The 20,680-nt window shown below is 40.5% G+C and overlaps 1 protein-coding gene and 2 long non-coding RNA genes across 7 annotated transcripts in view; 2 read left to right on the plus strand and 1 right to left on the minus strand.

The window, feature by feature from the left end:
• Positions 1-3,386: 3,386 nt before the first annotated feature.
• Positions 3,387-6,371, plus strand: LOC137472492 (uncharacterized). The gene is made up of 2 exons (XR_010998210.1): positions 3,387-3,810; positions 4,706-6,371. It is a non-coding gene; the product is annotated as an uncharacterized lncRNA (long non-coding RNA).
• An 8,879-nt stretch (positions 6,372-15,250) lies between these two features.
• Positions 15,251-20,680, minus strand: part of LOC137472496 (uncharacterized) — a 198,296-nt gene continuing 192,866 nt past the window's right edge. For all 3 annotated transcript variants that reach the window (XR_010998213.1, XR_010998218.1, XR_010998216.1), the window contains one exon: positions 15,251-18,004. This is a non-coding gene — a long non-coding RNA (uncharacterized lncRNA). The remainder of the gene's footprint in view (positions 18,005-20,680) is intronic.
• The window catches only part of TECRL (trans-2,3-enoyl-CoA reductase like), a 60,027-nt gene continuing 57,554 nt past the window's right edge, over positions 18,208-20,680 (plus strand). For 2 of the 3 annotated variants that reach the window (XM_068187625.1, XM_068187624.1), the window contains exon 1: positions 18,208-18,499. In XM_068187625.1, the coding sequence (XP_068043726.1) occupies positions 18,266-18,499 (234 nt within the window). In that variant the 5' untranslated portion in view covers positions 18,208-18,265. The remainder of the gene's footprint in view (positions 18,500-20,680) is intronic. The other variant, XM_068187623.1, reaches the window with a different exon arrangement.

Here is a 20,680-nt window from a genome sequence, read left to right on the forward strand (position 1 = left end):
AATAATCACTCTACTTAGGCAATTGAAAAGCTGGGTGTCAAATGCCTTTCATGTCTTCTATCAGCACTGTGAGCGTGCCATCTTTGTGGTGAGGAGCCATCGCTGTTCACAGCACGCCATTTGTCATGCTTCACATCCGCAGCCTGTTTGCTAGCGGGGTGGTTTCTGAGGAGCTGCGTGGCTCAGAATGACCTCTGAGCACTCTGGACTCTGGGACTGCATTTATGCTTAGAAGCAGAGCTCAGAAGCACAGTCCCTGGAGCAGCAGAAACAGCAACATCTGCCTTGGGCTGTGAGGGAAGTCCTCAGAGACACAGAAGCCTGAAGCTATTTCCTTCTGTCAGCTATTCAGCTGAAGTCACTGGGAAATTACTGAGGACAATACATCAAATAAGAGAGATCAGTTCTGCACCTCGTGACAGCACTATGCAGCAGGCATAGTTCCTTCAGTAGCAAGCAGCAAAATTACTCCCAGGCAGGCCTGCAATTCTTTGCATGACATGTGCTCCAAGCAGCATAGCCAAGGACTAGTTTTCTGTTTGCACAGCAGCTCTAGCACTACTAGATAATAATTCAGACTGGAGGACTTTAGCTTTGTTCCTTCACGTCTGCACTGTAGCCATCTGTAAGCATCACAGGTGCTCCCTACATCTCTTCTGGTAAGCAGGTTTGAGTAGGTTATGCCATTGCATTTCAGAGGTGGCAAATCCCAAACACTTAAATGGTGCACACACCAAGGAGATTTGTTTGGGGCTTACGTTTTACTGAGATAAACAGACCTGAGAGTCTGTGATTCAAAAAGACAGAAAAAAGCATTGGAGTGTGGAAAACCCACAAAATTATATGTGGAAATGAGATGAGCTTTATTAAATTGTATTTTTCCCAATGATTTTTATCAGAACCATCCACATGAATGCAGCATGGAAAGAAAATATTGAAAAAGACAGAGTCTACTGTCTGGATAGCAGACCAGAATTAGACATTGGCTTGCAACCTGCATAGAAAAAGCCAGTGGCAATCTGGGTTGCCTTCACACAAGAACCCTGGTGCACTCATTTCTTGAACGTTGTGCTGAGTCTGGGCATTGTGTTATCAGTAGGGAGAGGTCAGAGCTGAAAGAGAAAAAATTGATGAGCAGATCGTTGACTTGGAATGAGCAACTTGTATAGTATGGGAAAGATTAAAAGTTCTGAAGTGATTTATGCCAGCTGAGGATCTGAGCTGGCTAGTTTAGTTTTGGCCACTAGCCAACCTAAAGGGTGAGAACAGGGCCCAGCGGTCTGCAAATAACTGAAGGCTATTAAATACCAAGGAGGAAATTAAATGATTTAATGAAGCACACAAAGGTGTAACTCGAAGTAGTTGGACTTAATTAAGGAAGGGAAAATTGTAAATGAGTATCCAGAAAGCTTCTTGCTAATGAAATATAATAGTCTGAAAATCACCTTTGCCTGAGACTTAAAACTGGATGTGACAGAATACAAGTGTCTTGAAGGTTGAGAAATTTATAGTGTGGTAAATTTATAGCTGCTTGCAGCCTTGGGCTCAAATATGTGCATCTTACCTTTTGCATGCCATCATGTATGTTTGAAGGTCATACAAACCCACTATATTTTTTTCCTACCTTTAATGTGTATCTGCTCCTCTCTCCTTTGAAAAAGCAAAACCCATAACCCAAACCAAGAAATAACTCTAACCCGAAATCTCATACCAAGGTATGCTTAATAAAGAGCTTGTTTTATAGCTAAATGGAGAAAAGCGATGATAACTATGTGGAAGAGTAGCCAGGATAGTCCTTGCCCAAATTCTCAGATTAAGATGTTTTCTGAACATCTCAAAATTCTTAGAAAATGTCATTCCTGCTGTGAGGGTGGTGCAAAGAGACTGTGCAGTTCCAGGGAGGAGAAAAACTCGGGCTTGCTTGGAGCATTCAGCCACCTCTGTGATGTAAAGAAGAGATACAGAATTGTTGCTGCTCCCCTTATATTCAAACCAGTAGCAACAGGCTAGGGGAGTGACATTTCCATTTCTGAACAAACTGTGAATCAGTAGCTCAGGTATTTGAGAGTCAGAGATTATAGTAAATTTGCTAAAATGGCCACATCTGAATTTATTTCACAGCTCATTAGGGAGCTATGTATAATAAATTACACAACATGTTATGTTCGGCTAACCTGCCAGCTCCCTGGTTTGTTTTATGCCCTGGGTTGCTGAGTGCGAATAAGCAAATAGTGCCTATTCGACCATTGTCTCATTGTGCAAATGACAGAGAAAGTGACTTGACAGAGAGGTTTTTTTTTTCTTTCCATCAGCCCCAAAGTGCTTTCTTGCAAACCTAGAGGTGATTTTTCTGCACTGTACATCCATGAGGACTGTTTCCAGTTGATAAGAAAGGACATGTTAGCAGGAGAACAGAGCTACCTAAAGGCAGGAGGGTTTATTTTTCTTTCCTAATTGTTGCTTACAGGGATGTTTCCTCTCTGGCTAATACTTTACTCTGCTGAGTGGGCAGGATTTCCAGAGAGGCTGGAGATGTCTTGTAGACCTCAAGGATGTGCTGGACAGAGGCGCAGCCTTGCCATTTTGCTATTCACATGGGGCTGTGGTTTCATCTGTATGCTGCACAACACTGGGCAGAGGGAAAAGGCTTAACTTCACTTCCCACATGTAACAGCTGCATGTTTTGGTATTTTTACTTGACTGTGCAGTCCCAGTTTGTTTTGTGGTCCCTGTGAGAAGGCACAGTTGCTGATGTGGGGGATAGCAGCAAAGCAGGAAAAATTTCTTTATTGTTTTTTTAACCAAATCAGCTGTTCACAGAAGAGTGACTTCTTTATTTTCTTTTTTTCTCTCTGTATTTGAGCCCTGCTCTTATTTTTACTTAATTTTTTTTCTTTTTGTATTTCACAATTATTGTCCCAAGTAAGTCTCTGTAGAGCAAGAAAATGTTTCATTGACTTCTTTGGTGCTCCCTAGAAAAGAATAACTCATTACAGGGACTAGTAAAAGCCCTCCATATATATTTATATTTATTTATTTATTTATTTATATATTCATATATGTGTGCATATATATGTTTGTATGTCTAATGGTCTTTATACTTTCTCATAGCAAAAGCTTGTCATGATGAACAGGGAGCTTTGGGGATATGTCTCATTGTGTCATGTTTCCCTTTTCTGTCAGTACCATCCAGGATACATTTTTATCACAAGCTAGCTGTTCCAGGACATAATGGCAGCTCTGGAAGATTGTGTGGGGACAGCTCCTGTTTTCTGTTCTGGCATGTTTGCATTAAATCTGGTCTAAACACAAAAACTATACTGATGGTCTATACAAATTTCCCAGTTGGTTTCATTAAATCAACTACATCCATGAATTTGATATGTATTTTAGATTACTTACTTCAGTGTTCCAGGAGTTAACAGGACAAAAAAAGCCAACAATTATTGGAGAGTCTTATCTCATATAAGGAGTGTCCTGTGAAGGAAATAAGTATGTCTTTACTAAATCAGGTTTCAAACAGATAGTGGATTGGTGCTCAGATGGACTGAGTCTTCCATGAAGTAAGTCACAGTGTAGACTTTAATTTCCAGGCTGGTGTTAAAGGATCAATGGCTTTCACAGGTACATGAAAGCAATCACAGGTGTTAAGGCACCTGAAGCCAGTTGCTGCATTTTTAAAATCAGCCACTTCCAGCCACTGAGATGAGGTTGGGTTTTTGTTTGCTGGTGTGGTTGTGTGGCAGACCAATTTGTGTGCTGAGCCAGCATTTGGGAGCTGTAGTAGGTGCCTTGCAGCAGGCAGGAGCTGTGAGTATAACCTGAGGCAGGCTCTGCCATGCCTCTATTTCACCAGCTGTGGCCAGGGGAAAAATTGCACTCAACTTCTTTATATGTGTGTTGATGACAAGTGCTCTGTTGGAGCCAGGCACTGGGGCTAAGAAACCTGTCTTTATTCCTCTTTGCAGCTGGTAACACTACTAAACAGCCATCCCCTCCCACACATGTACACCCAAATAGCTCTGCAGACTTCTGATGTTTTCTGACACTGACCTAAGTAAAAGGTGGGAACAATCTGCTCTGTGCAACAGAATAGAGGGATTTCCATTTTCCTGAAACAGTACATTCCATACCTTAATTGCTTTCCTGTAATAATATAGCGATTTGGTGTTGGCTTTGTATGAATAATTCAGGGCAGTAAAATGATAAAGTTATCAACAGAAGATGGCTTACAGTGGTTGTTTAATGCAGTTCATAGATATTTCAAAGACAAAAAGATATATCTGCAGGTGGAATGTGACATGCTACGTTGAGGATGTGTACAAATGCATTAATGCTATTACTGGGGTTGAAGAAAAATAAGAGTCAGCTGAAGATAGTGAATAAAACATTTTTATATTCCCTGAATGTACGCTATCGTCCTCTAGTAAATAATGAACAGAAGATCTCTGCAAAATTCAGATAATCTCTTGTGCAATTGGTACACTATGTTTTATGAAAAGGAATGGGAAGACTGGAAGAAAGAAAAAGAAAAGACAGTGTTCTTTTCTGGTGGGGTGGTTAATAAATGTGGCAGTATGTGTGCATCAGCAATTTATAAAGGGGCAGATTTTATGGGTGGGCTGCATTTGCTGGGGCTTTGCATTAGAAAACATGCCCTGTGTGCAAAAGCTCTTCTTTCTTTGTTCCCCTTACACCCCCCCAGTCTCCCTGCTCTGCAAAGGAGCCACTGAAGGCAGCTTAAAAACAAAACATGAAATGTTACAGCCCTGAGCTTCCAGGATGCAGTTGTGTTTTGTGCCACCTCTCAAGTCCAAGCTCATGCTGGAGCCAGAGGAACTGAGGGAAACAACTGGTTGGAGCAAAACTCAGTGGCTACTAAAAATCTCCTGACAGCTTCAGCTGTGCTAACAAGTGTGAGCTGGGGTGAAGGCAGCTCACATTTCCACAGGTCCCCAGTCCCTGTGGTGGAGCAGACCTGTGCTTGTTGCCCACTCAGGAGTCACTATGGGCACAGTGGCACAGCCAGCCTGCTAAAGAACCTTGAGAACTACTTTCCAGACCAGCCAAGACTGAAAAGATGAAGGCTTTGAATTTTTAGGGATGAGTCTCAAGCCACTCTTAAGTTTGGACCACAGTTTGTTTTATGTAAATGTATACAGTAGGTTCTGCTTACCCTTGGGAAGCACCTTGCAAGCATCACTAGAGATGTGCCCCTGAAACAAGCTTGAAGATTTCTCCTGTATTAAATTACCTTGTTAAATATGTCTCTTTCTCTATTTTTTTACATTGCTCCCCTTTTAAAGTGAGCCAAAGAAGAATCTTCACTCTACAGTGTCAGAGAAAAATAAAAAAGTCTTAACTTAATTCTCTGGTCTCTTTTTCCTCCCCATTCTATCACTCTTTACACTATTCATTTACCTATTTACTATTAAAATAACTATGGCATTACTTGGTGAAGTGATATAGATATGCTAAGTGGAGTGTGACAGATGAATTCCATAATTTGAAAACCTGTTAGCTGTGAGGTAGCAAGCAGTGTATTTTTTCTGTTTTTATTGACTATTAAAGTGCCACTTTGCAGCTCATACTGTTCCAGTGACATGGTTTTCCAGGCAAAAAAGTCCCAGGTTTTTTTATGAAACCAAAAAATCTTCCCATCTGTGTTCATGTGGGCTGTGTAATAATGGGATAATTTGTTCAGACCAGAGAAAATAGTTTGTTTTGTTAAGAAAATGGCTTTTCATTACCTTCCTAGAATGTTTAAAGTATGTAAATTAGAACCTTGCGTATTAATTGCTGGGCATTCAAGTGCCATTGGCATTGTTTCAGTATACCTGTGCCAGAGCTGCTGCTGGCCAGGATGTGAGAAGGCAAATGGAAAGATATGAGGTTGTATGAATACAGCTGGTCTGAGTGATCCTGATGGTAAATCTGACCACAAATACTTAATTCCCTTCTGTGCTTACTTTCTGGTCTAATTACTTTGAGAGAAAATAGAATGATTGTCTTTTCAATAAGTGACATAGTTTTTAGATTGAAACTGTAAAGCATTTTTCTTCAGTGGAGGTTTCCATTTTAATAGACTAGGAGTGCTTACGAACTCAGCTTATCTCATTTTGGCTCAGCTCAGTAACAGCTGAGGAGTAACTTCATTAAACATGTGCTGTGTGGCAGGGGAACATTGCTTTGCCAAAATCTATGCTTATTGTGAAGTACATTATTTTAACAAGGGAAAGCCAGGATTTCATTATACATTTATTCCCATAGTAAAGATAATTGTGTTTGTCTCTCATACAGGAACTTTCATGGACCTTAATAAACATGAATGAAACTTAACCTAGCCATTTACTCTGAAGAAAAATTATAAATATCCATCTTTAAAAATCAGTTCTCAAAGTAGGCTGTGATTTTATATTTGTATCTGCTGTTAATTGGACTGTGTGTGGGGAAAGCCCAGATCTTGATCTTGGCTACTCCCAAAGGAGTGTCAATAAACGAGCTGGGGCTAACAGATTTGTGCAGATGTTTCCATAATAAAAAGCTTGTCTGAAATGTTGATGTTGGAATGGTGGCCTTGTCCTTCCTTCTCTGGTAGCAGGTGTTCACGTGCACTACTCTGAGAATGGGGTAGTAACTTAAGTCCAACAGGAGTCCTGAGCTACAGGAAGGCTTTTTGTAGCTGAAGTCTAAGGTGCAGTTTCTGATTCTGTACAGCTTGGTGGGATCCTTGCCTACCTCTTCTGAGATGTCTGCTAGTCCTGGGATTTCAGCCATGCAGTGACCAAAGCAGAGCAGAAAACAGAGCTTCCATTCCTTTTGAGTTTCTGGTGGTGAGCATCTACAAAGATGTTCAAGGAGCCTGACCTTAGGTGTGCAATTCCATGGAAAAGGAAAGGATTTTTTTCTCAGACCTGATTCAGGTGCTTTGATTTATGTTCTGTTCACTGTGTATGTAGGAAAGGTATAAAACACAGTTTCTTTTGCTGGATGGTGTGAATAGCTGTAGTTTATGAATTTGTAGGCCAAAATCTTCTGGATGAGATAACTAAACTGAAAACTCTTTAAACCTTTTATCCCATAAAATGTTAGTATCTCTTTTAGGTTTCACAATATTTCATTTTTTAAGTGCTTCATTCAGTTACTTTTAATCAAGGACACAAACATTTTGGTATTATTCAAGCAAAACCAAATCTTTTCTGTTTGCTGCAAAGAGTTTAATCTCAGTTTGTGTTGTTTCAGAGCTCAGCTTAGAGGTCCCAGTCCACTGAGCCCCCTAAGGCCTTCGGTTTTTGGTAAATTCCCTCTGGCTAAATGCCCAGTCCATGCTAATGCACTTGCTGTGATTTTCAAAATTCTGCCCAGATGGTCTTTTCCTCTGGAATAGTTTGTGATGCTCAACCTCCCATTTTCCTCAGGGGAGAAATATATAATTTAATTTGTGGGTTTCAGTAGTCTTACTAATGACTTTCTGCTTGTTCTGTCATTTTTAAGTAGTTACAGATGCTTCACTGGCACTTTTATATTGTCCTGTATTGTTTACATCAGTTGTTGGATTTCAGGAGGGAGAGATGGAAACACTGCTTCAGCTTCTCTGAGACAAAGCTGACAGAGCTATTGAAAATGAGGCACATGCTGCTGCTGCTGAATATTTTGCCTTTCTGAGTTGCATTTTGCAAGAGAGAGCTGGAAAAGTATATTCATGAGAGAAACTACTGATTCTGGAACGCTTATCTCTCCAAGTCCAAAGGGCATCAAGTAGGAAACCATTAACTTTTGGCTCAGAACTTGCCCTTTAGCAACCCACAGAACATTATTAAAAAACAACCTTTAAGGATTTTGCCAGTGAAGATGTCTGACTATTTCTTTATCAGCATCTCAGCAGTGCTAACTCGAGGTGTGGGCCTGAGGAGCTCAGGCTGTCTCCCAGTCCGAGTGTGCCAATGGCAATGACTCCAGCCTGTGCATCACCTACAAGAGGGCACCTGCTGGGCTTTGTTGTAGCATTCCTGGGGCCTCTGGTGTTCTTGAAAACCCCTCTCTGTTTAGGAGTGTTTTAAAATGGTGTGCTGTGGTAGTTATAATAAAAATGATAAAAGCAGAACAAGTACAAAATTATTTTATCCTTGCCTTGTGGTAAGCTGTGCAAAAGAAAGATAGAAGGCTGCTATGTTCCTGTTCTGACAGTCTTTTTCACCTTTGAGAGCTACAGCTAGCTGAAAAAAATGTTTTCTGGGAGTAACATCAAGAAAAATTAATTTTTTTTGGCCCTGTTCATCAAAGCTGTATTTTCTTCTTGATGAAGAACCAAGTAACTAAGTTTAAATGGGTATTAGTCTGCTAAGGGAGTGCTGTGAAAGAAATATTTTGAGGTGGAATTGGTTTTCTCTAGGTAGGTAGTGTTCTGTGCTTAGCTTGCTTACAAGTTGACACCAGTGGTCAGTGAGCTTTGCTCTAAATACTGTGAATTCAAATGTTCAATTAGAAATCTGAGACTTTAATACCTAAACCTACAAAGACAGCGATCAAGTCTTTTTAAAAGTTTATTTCCTTGTCTGTTCTTGGCTGTTCTGCTTTTGCATGCAAAATCAGCTTTGTTTTAATGACACCCCCAGATCCTCTGTATGAAGAGCAGCAACAGCAAAGCAAGTTCCTTATCTGAAAAGAAACTTGCAGGCACAGTCAATTGTTCTGGGGCTGACACGCCACCAAGAGATCCAGCACAAAAGCCTTGAAACTAGATGGACTCAGGTACAGCACCTCTGCTGGTTGTATGTGGTCTGGTCTCAGGGGAAAGTTGCATCAGAAAGCAGCTGGAGCAGTGTTTTTTGTGTGGCAGTGATGGCCACAGTTGTCTGCAGCTCTGCAGAGAAGGACGAGGGACACTGTGAAGGCACAGTGGGGCTGTCACACACGCATAGCGTGTGACCCTGGTCAACCTCCCTGGCCTTTCAAATGCAGACATACTCCAGCCTCCTGCTGGAAGGTAGCACAGGCAAGCCATGTTTCTTATTAATATAAAAAAACAACAAAAAAAAAACAACAAACAAAAAAGAATTTATGTATCTCATCAGACTGTCATACTTAAAATAACTACATCAAGTCCCACTAGGCAGCTGTGGATATTCCCTTCCCACCATTTTATTTCTAGCCCTGGAAAACTGCAGATGTGAAACTGAATCTTCTTTAATTTTACCCTTTGTATATGAACTGCACCTTCAGCCTTTTAGAACACTTCCTACAGCTGGATATAGAGAGGGGACATTGTTTCTAACCAGGGGCTGTATTTTACAGCATTTTTGAAGCTGTTTGGGGAACTGAGTTCCTCTAGCTTTCTGCTAGAGGAGCTCATCTCGTGGTGAAGCATGTTGATATCTTACCTATAATCCTCCAGTGTTGCTTCCCAGACTGTTAAATGTCAGGGCTCTCCTTGTCACATCTATCTCTATGACCTTGCCCCTGAGATGGCTATGGAAATTGCAGGAAAGGAATGCCTTACAGAGACAGTTGTCAGCCTAGGAACAGCATCAGCTTTTTTTTTTTTTTTTTTTAAAGCAAAGATAATTTTGACAGCTGGGTGTAAGCACGTGGTAGTTGTCTTGCCACTGCTGGCAGGCTGGTTGCAGTCATTCCTGACTGAGAGCTGGTCAACTGGAGCTCAGACTCCAGAGTGTTGAGTGACGAGCTGCTGTCCTCATGTGCCAAGCAACAAGTGCTGCCTGTTGGCAGCCCAAGCTCACATACTGGTTCTGTCAAGGTTTTAAAGTCCATCATGGCAATCTTTTGCTTTGGCTTTGCTTGCCTCTGAAGCCAAACTCCTTATCACTGAATTGTCACATGCTAACTAATATAAGCTGCATCAAGCTTCTCTGCTTTTGACTTGCTACAGGACAAGGGAAACCTGTGCATTCAAACCTCACACAACTTAGTGCATTCTTCCTTGCCAGCTGGGCTGGACAGAAGAGCATTTTTTACATTAAAATGCTTCTGTGCCGACATTGGTGTGATAAAATAAAGCATGGATAAACTGGTTATGCCAGCAAAAAAGTGCCAGGTGGAAAATGTTTTATTCATTGGAGTGCAGGTGATTCACATGAAGCCACAGAGGCTTTGAGCAAACAGTACCATTTTCCTTGGAGCTCAAGCTTAACATCCTGTTCTTTTCAACTTGTTCCAGGTTGCTGTGTGGTATAATACTGTTACAGAGATGAAATGCACTCTTGTTTGTGTCTGTATTTTTTTCTGGTAGTCAACAATGGAAGAGAGGGGAGGCCTTGACTCCCATGGGCTCCATCCTCTCGTGCATGGGAGGATGCCCTGATGTTGTGCTGAGGTTCATTAAGTCTGGGGGCAGCTATGATGTTTAGGCACGAGCAAACATGGCTCATGAGAGAGCCGACTCTCATGGGTCAGCATGACACACGTGGTTGTGCTACTGGGCTCCCCATGGAGCCACCACTTTCTGTGGTTCTGTTAGCATCCCCTGGGTTTCCTGGTGAAAGGCAGATTTTATTTCAGGGCATGTGGTGTCTCCAGGTGCTGTGAGGATGGCAGGTTTGATGAGGTGGTAATCCTGAGCACATGACCCTACTCAGTTTGTGGCAGTAAGTCAGCGACATTTTCACCTCAGCCTGCTGCCAGCAGAAGTGCCTGGCTCAGCACTACTTCCCGTGCTGGACCACACCCCAGCAGAAAAGTGATCTGTCCACAGGTGAGGCTTCTTTCTGCTTGTGAAGTGTAAATAAGGAATGGGTTTCTTGCAGTGCCTTAAATAGGATAGGTTTCCTGCACTGGTGAGGAGAGTGTGGTTCTGATGCAGGCTTGTCAGAAATAAGGGTCAAACTAGAAGGCACTAGCACAATACTCAAATTGGGGCAGGGTCACTTTTTTATCAGGGTTGTTCCTGGGAATGGTAGTAGTCTGGGAGCAGAAGAGCCTTAACAAGAGAAAGAAAAAAAAATCACATTTCATTCTGAGGAGCATGCTTACTTTTCCCACCCCCCCCAGATTTTGCTTCATAGAAACATTTTTCAAACATTTAAAGTTTGAAAAAACCTAGCACTGAACAACAGCTCTAATGAAATAAATAAAGTCCTTTTTTGTTTACTTGTCTAATTCCAGTTTCCAGTAATTCTACTGTTTCTCAAAATTATTCAGCTTTGAAAGAAAAGTGTCACAAGAATATTTTTTAGTCACAAAATGATTGTAAAAAAAGACTGATAAATTAGCTCAGGGACTGAGACTGAGTATTAAAAATGTCATAATAAATGGGAACTTTTCTGGAAACTTGAAAGTTTGTGAAAGAAGGAGGTTATGCTGACAGATGTTTCAGAAACCTAATTAATGAAGCCCTGAAATGAAAAAGACTGAGAACAGTTTGGCTTCTTGTATGAGAAGAAATACCACGCAGCATTTCAAAAGCAATGAAAGACCAATCACCCCAAGAACATCAGACAATAAAGAAGGATTGTAAATTTGAGTTAGGTTTCTTTTTGTCATTATAAACTTTTAAATGTATCTCTGGATAGAACTGTCAGAAAGACCGTGATTATATTTTGTGGCAGTTACTGAGCTTTCAGGATTTTATACATTCTACATTAGCAAACAAGAGCTTTTGAATATGTTAACGTCAAAATAGCTTCTTTAGGAATCTGTAGGTGTTCTAATCAAGGCTGTTCTTCCCTCCTACTGGTCAGAAATTATTAAAGAGACCAGATTGTTCTGAACCTCAAAATCTTTTCATCCAAATGAGTAAATGTTTTTGACTGCTTCAGTGTCACTGAAAAACGCATATTTGAACAACATTTTTTTCCTGAAACTACTTTAAGTGACTCCAGCTTCATATTGCATGTAATAACTTCACCCAAATGAAAGATGCACCTAATCTCCACTGTAAGAACATGGATTTGCCAGTTCTGTACTGCTGCCATTTGTGAAAAATGGCTTTGCCTTACTGTATTTCTTTTCATTATCCTTACTTAGTGGCTGATCAGCTTCCAATAATGTGGTTACTTGATCTTATCCTGTGAAATTACAATCCATTATCTCATCAGGGTATGTTCTCAGAGGGGATTTAAAAAAAATGCTGTCAGTAATACCTGTACTCAGCTGAAATTAAGTGAAGTCATGGAGTAAGCTTCACTGCTGCAAAGTACAGGTTATCAGCACCTGTCCTTCATTAATCTGCTCAGCCCTTTCTCTTTATTCTGTGAAGTGACACAATGTCAAAAAGCCACAGTGAAATCCATGGAAACTTGCTGTCTGCCCATGCTTTGAGGAGTCTCACCCACCTAGATGCTGCCTTGTTTGATAGCTTTGCTACTGGGCTGAGATTGACAGGGAGCTCATCCCAGTGGCTTTCCTCAGGTGCACAAAGCCTGTTGTGAAAAGCTGAAATAAAGCCAGACATTTGTAAGCCAGTTTCTAACCTCTGTTAATTGAGGTGCCATTTTATTAGGCAGAATTGATGATGCAGTAAGGGGAGTCACACTACATTAAGGGAAATGTATGAAAGTACTTATTGCCACTGAAAGGCAAAAGCAGCTTGAGGACATGCTAAAGGATGGGTGTAATGCTGTAGGGAAAATTCTGCAGGTAAAGGTCAGTGGAGTTTTCCTTAAAAGTAGTTCTTGGACAAGTTTGAGTGACATTTTTTTTGTCCAATTTCTAATACTGTTTTCTAATCTTTGCCTCAAAGAAACAATGGGGTACAGAGCATATTGTCTGTACATGGACTTAAATATATAGTGCATTGATGGCCCTGTTTTTCTGCAAAATGCCAAGACTAGCTTAAAAATCATAGACTCTGTTTTGAAATTAAGAAAAAAAATCTTTTTCCTTAGGCTTTTCAAAGTCAAGTTTTCAGATGTTCCTGTGTGTTTAAAAGGGCTTACACATTTACCTGAGTGAAAGACAATAACAAAATATATGTTAAAAAATATATATATAAGTTAAAAAACAAAAGACTTTTCACATAGCATTTCACATAGCCATGTATTTCCAGATGCATGGGGGAGAAGACCTCATGCCTCAAATAATGAAATAGCACAATTTCCACTGTTTTCATGTAAACAAGAATTGAAACTTCACAGCTGTGAATATGCTATTTATTGTCAGTGACCCTAAAAGACTGGTCACTTTTGAAGATTCATTTGAGTCTCTTCATCACCAGTAGCATCTTCTTGGGCTTCTTCCATACTACAGTCCAGCAGCTGCCTGTTATGATATATCCTGCCCATCATCAGATTTGAGTTCTGTATCAGGCTGTACTTATTTTGGTAGAGATGTACGTGTGTGTTTGTGTGCTACAGGGGCTGGGGGTGGAGGTTTCACTGTGTACTGCTTGCAGATAGAATTACTATCCTGTTTTTATACTTTGCTTATTTCCCTTGTGTCTCTCGTGGATGTCTGTGGGGGATAAAACAAACACGGCCTTTGGATTTGATTTGTGCTATGAATTTGCTTCTAATTGGCACCACCCACACCAAAGTTTAAAGTCAGTATTTTCAGTTTTCAAAGCCAGAAGGATGAAGCCAGGCTACTACAGTGAGATTTTAAACAGCTGACAAAACATCATTGGTCTGGTCAGTGGTAAAAGCTCCTGCAGGGACAAGGTGGGCACTGGAGGTCCCAGGGCTCTGCTTGCAAGCTGCTCCTTTGACTCTCCCTTCTCACAGCCTCTGAAGGATGTGGCCGGAGGCTTGTGGCCGTGTAATGTATCCACTGCACAGCTCACAGGGTCAGAAAGGTTGTCATCCTCTGCTGAGGAACCCTGCCAGTTTAGCTGAAGAGGAGGAACATGGGTGTCTATCGCTTTTACCCTATCCCCTAGCTGGTGAGGTTTAGTCCTGACTTCAACATTATTTAAAATAGCTTTAAGATTGTTTAGAGTTAGAGCCAGGGCACATTCCTTCTGTGTTTTTCTCTTGTCTACTACTTATTTAAGAGACTTAGCTTCAAGAGAGAAAATGAAATGGCCTGAGTAGTTTTAGTAGGAATGCTGTGGAGCTGTTTCTAAGTGGCATTTTTTTCTGCAAGCATGTAGATAGAATGTTTTAAATTGATTTTATGACTTCTGAGGTAGGTGTGTGCAGGCAAAGAAATGCCAGAGGTTCATGCACAGGTTTTTTTTGTTGATTTTTTTTTTCCTAGCAGCCAGGCTCATGCTTAAATTTCTGCAATGCTTCAGAAATACATTCTAGTTGTTACTTAATTGCTATGGGTAGCAGAATCAAATCAAACATTTAAATGCAGTAGCCCCCCAAACCATCTGGTAAACCTATTCCTAAACTCTCTGCCAGATGAAGCCAGAAGCCAGATGCACAAATTATTGTCAGTGTTCTTCCAAATGAGTAAATTAGATCAGGTTCTTAAATCCTTCCTTGGACAGCTCAGTAAAAAGACACTGGAAGAACAGCTACACTCCTCCCTGGTCCTGAGAACATGAAATCTGCTAGGGAGATGTTAACAGTGGTGGTTAGATCAAGCACAATACCCAGTGAAAGGGCTGCACAGCTGCTGAGAAAGGTGTGAGGCCAAGGGCCAGGTGAACACACAGATTCAGATCTCCCTCCCCAGCAAGACAAATGGCAGAATCTCCAAAAATGGCACACTAAGGTAAGTGTGACCTTGGCAATCTGCTTTGTTTTAGATTTCATGACCTGTGGTTCTGAACCCCACATACTTTGGGTTCTGGAGTTCTGTGTCTTGGGGGCAAAGCCTGTGGGAAAGGAATAACCCTGGTCCTGCCAAGCATTCCAAATGTGTGGGATAAAAAAGTGACATGTGAGGGGCTGCTGACAAGCATCTGGGCTGACAGAGGTGACCCTCTGCTGCTGACTTAGCAGCTGACATTCTGCAGGCTGAGAGGAGATGACCAATTCACTGGGGAAGGAGACGTTCAAAACTTAACCAGAGATGAAAAGGAACTTCAGAAGTGCCTTAAGGCCCCAGCTGAGATCTTTTGAAATCCCTTTGTGCCAGGCTGTCTGCAAAATGCACAGTGCAAGAGAGCCTTACACAAGGGTGGCACGTGGAATAGGAAGGGAACAGCAGGAAAACCAGCAGCTCCCCAACACCTTACAGGAAATCAGTGTCATAAGCAGAAACCGAATGCTAAGTCTTAGCCCCTGACCAGTGGTTTGTTACCTATTTTATAATGACCAGGACAGGCTGATGCTTTTTTCCAGATATTGATTAGAAGGATGAAAAAAATCCTTTACAGATGTAACTTTTTTCCTGAAAATATCAGCAGTTCCATTAAACAGAGATGATGGCCAGGCTGTGTGATTTGGGGGCAGGCATTCTCTGCCTCCTCAAAAAAGTGCATTTTGGAAGGATGGCTTAACCAAGTGCCTGCCTGTCTCCAAAACAGCTCATGTGAGCTGAATGCCAAGTGAGGAGAGGAGACAGAGCCACACTTGGAGAAGAGTGATGCCCATTCTTGTGGCCCCTCAAAAATATCAGCCCCTTATATGGCCTGAACTTCAGTGTGATTTGAAGCTGTCAGAGATGATTTAATTCTTGCTGAGTGCTCTTTGACTCCTCTCAGAGTCCCAGAATGAAGCTGAGGTCAGGGGCTGGATGGCTGCTGGCTGCTAGCCCTGCCACAGCTCTGGGGACAGCATCTTATGGCTGTGTACTGAGGATCAATAATTCTCTCCATAGGGCTGATCACTTGTTCCCATGTGCTGGGACTGCCCATCTCCAGTGCTGAGGACTGAGATGAGGTACAATAATGGCATTGAAAGGAAAGATGTGCCTTCTGTCTAGTAATTAATATTTCCCTTCTATGTGCATTTTCACCCAGAATGGGCTGGACGACTACATATTGAGCTGGAACATCCAAACTCATTGATGCCATTTCAAGAAAGTGCAGCACTTGTTACAATAATGGCAAAACCATCACAGCTTTTATTCATTTCCCTTTTGGAGCTTGGGCTATCCGTGGTAACTCTATCCCTGATTATTTTTGGTAGAGTAGCTCTCATCCACCTTATATGCAAGCATTACATTTGCTGCAGTCTGATCCTAAATCCATAATACAATAGAGGGAGGAAAGGGCCAGCCTTTAGGGAAGCTCTCCTAATTAATGTCAGCGAGGTGTTTGGGTCTGTAAAGATGGTTGTTCATCAAAATATTGAAATTGCAAATGATTAGCTTGGATTGCAAAAAATGGGAGTATATTTTTGTAAGCATTTTCCTGGAATTGGTTCAGATATTCAAGTGTTCATTGGTCAGTAATAAAATTCTGATCATTTAAATGTCTGCAGTAAATCAAAAGCTTTTTTTTCTCAGCAACAGCAGCTCAGATGTTATCCTTTTAAGTGTTATAAATATACTTGCAGTAATGACTGTAACACCAGTTCCTTTGTAGACACAGAAATTAGCCTTGATGATCAATATTATTCTTTATGGGTTTTGAATAGAAATAAATTTAGACATTTATTAATATATGCTATTACAGCTCACTTATTCATATAAATCTTACAGCTAAAAGGGGATATTATGTCAGTTTGTCTCATCCCTTGTACAACAGTTTGTGTAGTTTCTTTAGAGTAGCTCATACAAACAAGTGTATCTCACTCTTGGATTTTAGGACCTGTCTGTTCTGTGGTCTTTAGGTGGCTGTTTTTAGCAAGTCTCTTATAGTAAGACAATAATTTGCCATTCTCCGTGTTGTGACTAGCTTATACCAAAATTTCTGCTTGCTGTATTGACTCCACCAAGGTGATGGTTCCTTGAACCCCTTTCATTTAACCTTGGAGACAGGTGAACTTTGAAGTGATATAATCTTGTTCAAGTCCAGCTGCTTTTATCCTGTAGATGCTGACTTGTTCTGCACCAATGGCAAGACACGAACTGATTTCAGTATAGTCAACATTTGATCTTGTTTATTTGTAGTAGGGGATCAATATTGTTTTACACCTGCATTCCCCCAGTCAGGGCTTTCCATTAACAAATCGAGTGAAGACATTCTAAGGCTGCATGACTGCATCACCAAGCAGTGGGCACTTTTCTCTCAGTCTAGACTACTTCAAAATTTGTTATGTCATGTGGGCATTAGCTCCTTTAGTCAGAACTATGGCTAAAGAACCACTAATTTTCTCTAAGTTATAGCAGAATCAAAGAAAAGAGACCTGTTCTGTTTCCATTCTGCATCCCAGAGGAGGTATTAATTGTGTGGTGACTTTTACCTTGTGGAAGCTTTTTTCCACTTAATTAATTTCCTCAGTGTAACAAACCCATATGATTTTTGTAATAGTGATTGTCATTTCCCCGAGATTTTACCATGGAGAAATGTATTCAGAATTTACTCTGTGGAAAGAGCTGTCTGCAGAAACTCATGGTGCCCTTCTAACACTGTAATCCTGGGCAGCCCAGGGAAATACAGGAAGAATTTCAGGATGGAAAAGTGCTGCTAGTTCTGTTAAATCCTATTAAAAAGCCATACATGGAGAAATGAAGTTTAAACAAGGCTTGGGAAAGCTGCTTCAGAGAAAATTTGTTGTTTTATGTAGTCTTTATTCTTACCATTAAAGCTGCTTTTGTTTTGCTGCAGACTTGCATTGTAAAAATTGTCAGGAAAGAATAAGAAAATAGTGAAATGATCCAAGCCCTGAATGAATGCCTTTAAGGTTATAATTTCCTTTCCTTCAGTTGATTTTCCTTGGCAGAACTATAAGGAAAGCTCTACTCCATTAAATACCAGAAAATCCATAGTGCTAAAGCCAAGCAGATATTTGCAGGTATCCCCTAAATTTTGCTGATGAACTCATGCTATTTTGTTACTAGATATTTCTGGAATAGATGGCATCTGATGATGATTCTAGAACAGGTGACATTTATACCTATACATGTGTGTGTACATGGACATTTTAAACATCTGTCTCAGTAGGTAACAGTGGAATTTACTACATTCATTTCTGGCTGCCCCTCTGGGGCTCTGGAATTTCAGAATCTGATATCTGCTAATAGGGAATTTCAAGATGTCTTGTTTCAAATGCTGTTTTAAATGAAAAAAAGGAAATAAGAAAGCTGCAGCAGCATCCACACAGGACATCACGATAGCAGATTAAATATAGACATGGATTACAGAGCCATTGTTTTCACTCCTGCTAAATAAGACAGTACACTTAAAATGGAATGCCACTTGACCTTTTGTGTCTCATTGGTCTGTGGCTGTATTTAACTGCTGCAGGGAGGAAACATTTTCCCCTGGAACTGTCCCCTGCTGATATGACGATTGCTGCTGCTGGGTCACACCATGCTCAAGAGGCAGAATCCCAGTGCTCCAGAACACAGGAGGGATCTCGCAGCCGATGGAGGAGCTCTGTCCATGTCTCACAATGACTCACGCTCTTTTTTCAACTTGTCTCAGCTGGTGCTCTCTGCTGGCCAAATCAAACCATCACCAGCGCTCAAACATTCAAAAGTAACGTACTTTGAAGTAGAGATTGTTGATGTGCAAAGCAAGAAGCAGATCTGCATTGTGGACAAGGTGAGTGCATTATCCCAGCACGCTGGGGCTCTGCCTGGTTCACACGGTGCCAGTTCAGGGACTCTGTTTTCAGTGTGTCCTGGTCTTGTTCTGTAGTAGAAGTACTTTCAGTCCTTTCTCTGGGAGACACTAAGAATTCCTTGTGAGTCATAACCCTGGGCTGGTCTTCTCCAGGATTCTTACAAATAATCCTGCACTGGTTTGTTTTAGACCTCTTGGCAGCTCTGTGGGCACAAAGTTACATCCTTAGGCTGACTCTTGACACTTAGATTACAGTGTCTATTTCAGAGCACGATACTTAAACATTTATTTCAGAATGGATACTCATTTTTAATACTTTTGTAAAGCTTACCATCTCTGCAATGCTATGAGTACTTGCTGGTACCTAAATGTACTCAGCTGTTCCCTGCTTATTAGATTGGACCTGTCAATTTAGAAAGTTTTTTGTTTTAAACAAAGGATCTTAGTTAAAGGAGGTGTTTTGAACTTTTGTTTTGTTTTTTTGTTTGTTTTAATTATGTGAGTAAAAAAGATAAACTATAGCCAAATTGCATAAATAGGTTGAGAGGACTGGGTGGGATGGAAGTTCATGAATCCATAAATAACAGCTAAAAATGCTTAATAAATATTTTCATTACAGTTTTTGTGATTCATTGTCCCTCAGTGAAAGAGTTAGTCTCTTTCATGCCATGAAAATGGGAATCCTAATCTATTTAGCCTTTAAAATGTTCAGTAAATTAGTGGAGTTTTGCAACTTACTGTTTTTTCTAGAAAAAAAAAATTCCCTTATCCTCATTGGCAACAGCTGGAACAGGTAGATAAGTTTGCTTCAAATGTTTAATGCCTTTGAAATATGCAGGGTGGAATGCTAGCAGATTTCCAGTGTTCTTGGTCTTTTAAAGGGTGTTTTTGCAATTTGTGTGCCTAGTTAAAGGTAAATGTCTCATTTGTTAATTCTTAATGGGGCAAAATATTTTTTGCTATTTTTTTCTAACCTAGCCAAAGAGGAAACATGCACAAAATGGTCAAAAAGGAGGACTATTAATAACAATTTTGATGGTTGCATTCACATTACTTTATTGAGTGATATTTACACAGTTGTTAGCTTATCTACATACATTTAGAATTAGTTTTTGATCAAAAGAAAGATAAATCTGTTTCTTATCTTGAGCTTTCCTATAATGTCATTAAAATACGTATAGTACAGAAACAGCATTAGGCAAAGAGCCACGTTTCAGGAATCCTTTCATGCTGCATGCTGCTGGGATGATACCAGACCTGTGTTTTAATCTTTATTCTGAGTTTTTCTGACCCTGAAGATTTTCTACACCTCCTCCAAACAGCGGACTCTGCCCCTGTAGCAGTGAAAAGAGAGACATGACTGGTGATTGCTAAGTACTTTTTATTCAGAGGTAAAGTAAACACAGGGTAGAAATAACAGCTGCAAGTCTCTGCTCAGAAACAGAAATATATGTTCGATTTACATGGCCAGCAGCATGGGCTTTTTAAAAACATATTTTTGGTACAGTACCAAGGAATTGGTACAAGTATAGTACAAGGCTGAGATTTCCAAGACTGCCTAAAGAATTTGGTTTCTGAATGCTTATTCACCTGGCTGTTTAAGTCCCTTTATTTGCTGTGATAATCCCTAAGTCAACCCTGAAGTTATGGAAGTTGAGTTCCTTGCTTCCATGAACTCTTGTTAGTATTGGTGAACTTAATTTCAGTTGGTTGTTAGAGCAAACAAGAGACTGGGGTACTGGATTATGCATAATTTTCTGTTTAATTAAATATAACTGGTACAGGCCCAACATGACACTTCTAATGCCTGTTTCCTGTTTGTGAGATAGTTATGATTAACTTAATTTCTTGGTTTTGCATGTAATTACTTCTTGCCAGAATAGGAACCATAGATTTTAAAATGCATGTATTTAGACTCTTATTTCATTTTGCTAGTGGTTCAGAATATTATGATTTAGCAAATGTATTTATAATATTCTTAGATTAATAAATCTAAAGAGAAAAACTGTATTATAATGGCTTAGAGAAGAACCCTTGCTTTCTCCACCCAATAAAAAGTAAGGCAGGGTGGTTCAATGCTTAATGCTCTGTGGTTAAACACCAGGAGCTGCTTCCAAGAAGTTGAGTTTGTCTGAGACCTTTTGCATGTGCCTATGAATC

This window comes from Anomalospiza imberbis, chromosome 4 (assembly GCF_031753505.1).
Source record: "Anomalospiza imberbis isolate Cuckoo-Finch-1a 21T00152 chromosome 4, ASM3175350v1, whole genome shotgun sequence".
In the NCBI taxonomy this organism is placed as follows: Eukaryota; Metazoa; Chordata; class Aves; order Passeriformes; family Viduidae; genus Anomalospiza; species Anomalospiza imberbis.